The 6,956-nt window shown below is 34.4% G+C and overlaps 1 protein-coding gene across 1 annotated transcript; it reads right to left on the minus strand.

Annotated features, from left to right (window-relative positions):
* Positions 1–3,761: 3,761 nt before the first annotated feature.
* LOC110696559 (BRI1 kinase inhibitor 1-like) lies at positions 3,762–5,929 on the minus strand. The gene has a single exon (XM_021873898.1). It carries the CDS (start codon positions 5,044–5,046, stop codon positions 3,991–3,993), a length of 1,056 nt encoding a protein of 351 aa, XP_021729590.1. The 5' UTR covers positions 5,047–5,929; the 3' UTR covers positions 3,762–3,990.
* Positions 5,930–6,956: the final 1,027 nt, after the last annotated feature.

Consider the following 6,956-nt stretch of genomic DNA (forward strand, 5'->3'; position numbering starts at 1 on the left):
GGTCGAGTAGCGAGTAGTTGTCAACTAGCAGTGGGTAGAGATTAGCTATAAAAGTAACGTGTGGTAATATGAGTGATTGGCGATAGCAGTGGCGGTTGCAATACTAAAGTACATTAAAATCCTTACACGTTGTTTAATAAAGTAATCAAAATTTGTCAAACGCTATCCGCTACTTTGAAATGCTACTGTTTTTAACATTTGAGAAAACCAACCCAAACGGTACCTCTACCACTAATCGCTGCCCAAACCACTACCTTGTCAAACACTCTTGTTTTTTCCTAGTGGTATTTTGACTTAGTCAAAATGCTAGTTCCCTATCGCAAACGCTAACGCTAAATATGGCTAATTATAATACAATTTAATTAATTACAAGTACCCAACTATACTTTGGACAATATAAAGTGCCATAAAATATCGGTCGCAAACATATAGTACTCCTATAAGTTAAGCACTTTATCTAGTCCAAGTTCTTCATAATAAAGCGTTAATGCATTTTTGCACTGCTCTAGGATGATTAAGGTCAGTCACACGTGTATTAAAGCTCATACATCAAAAAAGATTTTACTTTAGTCTAATTATTTACATTAATTAATTTAACTATGCTAATTGAATGTTCCAATCATTGCAAAATGCTTTCTCGTTAATTCATTAAAGCAAGTTACTTTCTTAATTATTATTACAAGATCATCTACTAAAGAAGCAAAAGTTGATCTCTGCTGTAAATCTAAATTAAGATCGAGCAATCAAATGGATTACTTTAATAAGGTATCTTCATGCTTAATACTTCAAACTATAAAAAAATAATCAAACTAGAAGATCTACGGGATTTCGATCTTGCACGCACGCGCATAATTATACACATAATCTTGTTTATACATACAATAAATCACTTTTTCTAGCTAATCAAAGCATAACAACGGTCCTAAAGTAATAGTTTTTTCAAAAGAAAAGAAGTATATATAATACAGTAATACAAATGAGTGGGCTCTAGTTTTCAAGGTTATGAGCTAACTAAACATAATTAAGGGAGCTTCTTAAAAAGAAAAGATCGTTAATTCGCCTCGTGATTAGTTGCACTAATCATGAGTATTATCATGCTTATCATTATTATGATTTGATTAGTTTCAGGCGTAGCTAAATTAATAACATGGTTAGCATGCAGCCATGCATGTGCATTAGTACATATAGATATCATTGCACATTATAGTACTTGTTGTACTAAGCTTTATTCTAAAAGTCTTGAGTTTTCAAATCAAGAGACCCACATTAAAAATTGGCCATCTGCTAACAACGAAACTTCAGCTATATGCTACTCCCTCGATTTATTTCTAAGTATGTACCTCATTTAAATTAATTTATTTATGTAACTGTTCTAAAACAATCGCGTCACTTTATAATATAAATATTTCTCTATATTACACTACGTATTCTATCTCTCCTTTAACTGTGGTTGTTATTTCTTATTATTTATCTCTCCTTCTCCTCCACTATATATGATCGAAATTTGCATACGAATTCCCTTTATGTACAAATTAAATATTCCTCCACTCCCCTTAATCTTATTGTTAGGAAATAAGGGTGTAATTATGTTTAATTAATGTGGGATAAGTCAATGAAAAATAAGAATGAGAAAAGCAATAAAGAAGATAAACAAAAAAACACAAGAATTTACGTGGTTTGATCAAATTAGACCTACATCCACAGGTGGGGGATTCGAGAGCTTGTTCACTATAATGGAAAAAGAACGAGAGAATAATACAAGGAGTCCTAAATCTAATGGCTCAAAAGGTATGATCTAATTGATCAACTAAAGGCTCCCTTTATAACACAAGGAAACCCTAATAAAACCCTAAATTATTCGCCAAATATACTCAAATAGCCGTCATGAAAAAGATATAATTTTAGGAAATATTCCATAAGTTATCTTAGAAGAACCGAACTACCGAGCTATAGCTCAGCAGCTAGCTCAAGCTTGCCGCAAGTCTTCATAGGCCGAGTTATAGCTCACTCGCCTAGAATTATAGCTCGCCCGCTCGTTGCAATTTTCCAGCTTCGTTAGGTTTTCGTAAAATAGCCATAAGTTTCTCGTTTCTTATCGGAATTGGGCATCTGACCTATCGTTGGAAATCTCTTGAATCAAGCTATCACCTCCAACTTGAATCACCTCAAAGTTACTTATAATTTTAGAGATATTTGCATTCAAAGTCGGCCCTACTAGATTTTAAGTCACAACTTAACACTTATCAATATTCTTGTACTTCCTTTGTTTTTTTTTTTTTTTTAATTGTACCATAAGGACTTTTACACTATTTTCATAATCTTCTTGACTATCTTTTGTGATTTATCCATAAGAAAAAAACATAGTTATGTGGGACCTAGTTAGGTTCGTCTCAAAATCTACTTTTCAAATATCAACTATTTATAATGTTTACAAAAGTATAATTAAAGATATTAATAGGCAAATTAATGCATATATAAGCGTGAAATCACTCATGGTGTAAAAAAAAATAAAAAAAAAGGAGGAAGGATTATTTTTCCAGCCTAATTTACTTGCAAATTAATGTACTTACTTTAATCTTGTATAAAACTCAATGAGAATAAGCGATGCACTGATTTAGAAAGAGAGGGAATAATGTGACACTAAATTAGGATAGTAGTATGGCATGTCTTTTTATGTTGCCTGCGCTTTAGGAAAATTTGGCATTAATTAGAAGTGTCCTTTATTGTGACATGACTTATTAATCCAGATGCATTGTTTAATTTGACATATGAGCAATCTAGTCTCCTCATGTTCCAAGAATTATCATATATGCATCATTGCCTCGCTAAAATATTGTGTTTGTTGAAATTAATTAGGTCAGCATGAATGGTTTTGTGTTTATAATGATTAAAATAAAAGGGTAGTGTTACATGTAGGGCTACAAATAAGTATTTAATAAATTTCCTTATTTGATATAAATTTAGGAATACATTACAAAATAAATCACGTGAAAATTAGTGTAAGTAATTAATGAATATATTTCATTAAAACTTTCCTCTTTTTTTAAGAGCTATAAATAGCATTTTCCAAAATAAAAACTACAATCAGTATGATTTTTTTTTTTTTTTGAAATATCCCACTTATTATCCCGCCCATAATGATTTAGATGTGTACAATCTTACCCTTATAATCTTGAATTACGCTTGATTTATATTGAAGTGATTGATGTTTTACATGCTATTACTTTCCAAAATCTTATAACAATATATACAAGGGTCATTAAATATATTCAAAGTATCCATCAGTATGATATAACAATACAAGGGTCATTAAATATAACAATATAAGGGTCATTACTTTACAATATTGATTCATGCTTCTTTTTACATACACCGTGACATAGTATCCTTTATTAGCTATTATGTAATGAGCACATCATTAAACATAACAACGTGTATTGTTAATTCATTATCACACAAATCGTATCACATTAACACTAATTGCGCGATTTATTGTCATTTTTATCATTGTAGCCCCATCCTTACACGTCTTTAGTGGTGGTTATGATAAGAATTAATTAAAATGACAAGTACATTATAATAATTTCATCTGTAACTCCCCCTGCAACAAATTGTATTCATCACCTCAAACTTGTGGGGCAAAAGGCAGGCCCGTTTAGAACTGTTTTGAGCTAGCAATACAACCATTATTGGACCAAAATTGGTTGGAAGCTCCCAAACCTTGTGTTTTGAACCATAAATATGAGGTTTTAATTCATTTGCCATTATGTTTTTTCAAACCGACGACTAAGACACTGTGCAGGACAACAATGATGTAGACAAAATTCGATTTCCTGTATTGTCGTGATTACCACGTGCCAACATTTACTAGCATACATTTTACATCTATGATATACTAGTCTAATATAGACTTAAATAAAAGAATTATACTAGAAAACAAGAACTGAAAATAAAATCATGATTATATTGATATTAATAATGAATGCTAATCTAATTTACAGGAATTGATGATGAAATTTCTTGTGATTTCTTATCTTCAGTTGAAATGGAATTCTTGCAATGAGCAATAGCAGCTTGAATAGCAGCCTGCAACTCTTCCATGGTGCTATCACTTGAAGGTGATGGCACCCCTGCAGTAGCCAAAAGAAGTCCACTGTTAGTAGGTGATGTCCTCATTGATGCAGGGGCCGAAAACTCTCCTCGTCTTCCTCTCATTAGTTCTCTATTGTCTCGAGGACTAACCGTCCCTGAGAACGAGTACGACTGCCTTCGTACTCGTACACTATCCCTTCTCCCACCTCCTTTGGGAGATAACAGTGGCTTCACCATATTGATGTATCTCTTAAGAAATTGAGTGACGTCAGACTTCAGTTTATTTCGTCTGCTGCAGTTTTCTGGGTGTTCTGTTTTTTCTTTACTGTCTGACAGTTTTTTCCATTTTGATAAACCAAAGAGGGAGAATGATTTGAACTTGTTGTTGCTACTGCTGCTTCTTTCTTTACTTCCAAAATCGTGTCTGCTGATATTGTTGTTGATTTCTATTTTGCTGTAATCTTTGTCGAATGAGATGTATTGGTCGTCTTCAGTACAGCTGCAGGTGGTGCTGCTGTTATCAGTAGTGCTGCTTGTGAGTGGTTTTTCTTCATGGAAGGCGTCTCTGATTTGGCTGGAAAAACCGTCTAACGAATGAGTCGAGGGGCGAGCAGAGGAAGCGTGGAGGTGGGATAAGAAGTGGAGAGGAAGTAAATGACCATGGAAGAAGATTTCATCAGCAGGAGATAAATCAATTGCTAATGGAGCCTCTTGTTGGTTCTTTGATTTCGTTGCTAAGGAAGGCGATGATGATGCTTTCGGTGTCGTTGTTGCAGAAGTATGCAATGAGATTGTGAAGGAAAATTCATGTGATGGTGAAGATGCTGGCGAATTAGTTGCTGATGCACCTGGTGTTGTTCTTTGCTGCTGCACCTGTTCTGCTACCTCTTTTCCTTCTGTTTCTGAATCCCGAATATTACGATTTTCGTGCCGAACTTGTTGCTGAGTTTCCATGGATACGGTAGTATTAAGGATGGATGGATGGATGTTGAGAGAGAGTGAGAGATAAAGAGAGAGAGTTTAGAGATAAATTTTGGAGGCAAGAAATAAGTTGGTTTAAGAAGCAAATGTCTATTTTAAGAAGAATACAGAAAAAGAAGGATTAAAATAAAGGAAATTTGATTCTAATAATCCCACTTTTGATCGGTTCGCCATTAATAATCACACCTTTTGATTATTATCTAATAATCCCACCTTTATAGGCGATTTTCTTCCATTGGTCCTTAACCCGGTTGGTAACCGGATTTGATAGGTGAATATGCTACGTGTCACTTTGTGATTGGTTGAAAATTAAAGAAAATTTTAAAAATTAAAAAAAAAAAAACTAAAAAAGTATAAAAAAAAAATAAAAAAAATAACCCCACGCTACTCCATCCTCCGGCAGTCCGGCAAACGTCCCTTCCCACCCTCTCCATCCTTCGGCAGCCCCCTTCCCCACCCCCACCACCACCGGAATCTTCCCCTCTCTACGAGTCACCCAACGACAGCGCCCCCTCCCCGGAATCCACCACGAAATCCTAAACCCAACCCCTCTTTTCTGGACTTCCGACCTCTTTCTCTCTCCTCGCGTGCAGCCGCCGGCAATTTCGCTGTAACAATCTCCTCACTTATCTCAAGGTTAATTTTTTTCTTATTTATTTTTGTTAATTGTATTTGATTCCAAATTATTCAATTTCTTCATATCAATTTATATGTTTTTATTTCTGTAATTTTTCTAAGTTGGGTGTCCTTGATTTGATGATAAAAGGGTCCGAATTGTTGATTTTGGAGAATATAGGGTGTTGTTGAATATTATTTGACGCCGAGTAGGGGGAGAAGAATGGTTTTCGAGGTGGGGGATAGGGGATGGGTGGTTTTCGGGACGGGTTTAGGGTGTCGTGGTGGAATCCGGGGAGTGGGGTGTTGTCGTTGGGTGGGTCGTGGAGAGGGGAAGATTCCAGTGGTGGTGGGGGTGGGGAAGGGGCTGCCGGAGGATGGCGGTGGTGGGAAAGGGCGGTTGCCGGAAGTTGAGATGGGGTGGCGTGGGGTTGAGGTTGTTGGGTATTTTTTTTCTTTTTTTTAACTTTTTTTAATTTTTTTTAAATTTTTTTTACCAATCATGTAATAACACGTGTCAAATAAATTAAAATTTTAAAAAATTGTGCAGGTAATTAGTCACAAGGGGCCAACAAAAGAGAATCTCATACGAAGTATAAAGGTAGGATTATTAGATAATAATTAAAAGATGGGATTATTAATGGGAAACTGGCCAAAGATGGAATTGTTAGAATTTATTTTTCCAAAAATAAAAACATAAGAAAGGAGTCAAGTACCGATCGTATTGTATTATATTCACATACAAATATTGACGTATGTAGTATGTAGTGTGTAGTGTGTTTGTGGGGTGACCTTATAATGTTTTTTGACTAGCTGTTTTTGTTAAAAATTGTGGGTCCATTTTAGGTCTTAATTAAGAGCTAGCTATTCATCTTTAGGAGTGGCTAGGATTATACCCCTAATTTAGTAATTAATCATAGACTATTTAGTATAATATGGATTAAAATGAATAAACGGGTGAAAATCCAATAACACCAACTTGGTCGTTATTTAAGTTGTCAAAAAATATATCGGGTTGTGTACTCTGCACTTTACCAAATCATTATTGCAATAAAATTTATAGATTTCATTGTTGTGTATTTAAAATGATTAGCATTAGTAAATAACCAAATATGTCATGTCAGAGGTCACAAATTCAATTCGAGTATGACCATCTACTTTTGCTTAAGAAATATAAATGATTTCCTTACCCTCTACATTTAAATGTTGACCTGTATAATTAGATTGACTGATTTATAAAAGGCATCTTCTAAGTAAAGTCCTTCAGC

This window comes from Chenopodium quinoa, unplaced genomic scaffold (assembly GCF_001683475.1).
Source record: "Chenopodium quinoa cultivar QQ74 unplaced genomic scaffold, ASM168347v1, whole genome shotgun sequence".
NCBI lineage: Eukaryota > Viridiplantae > Streptophyta > Magnoliopsida > Caryophyllales > Amaranthaceae > Chenopodium > Chenopodium quinoa.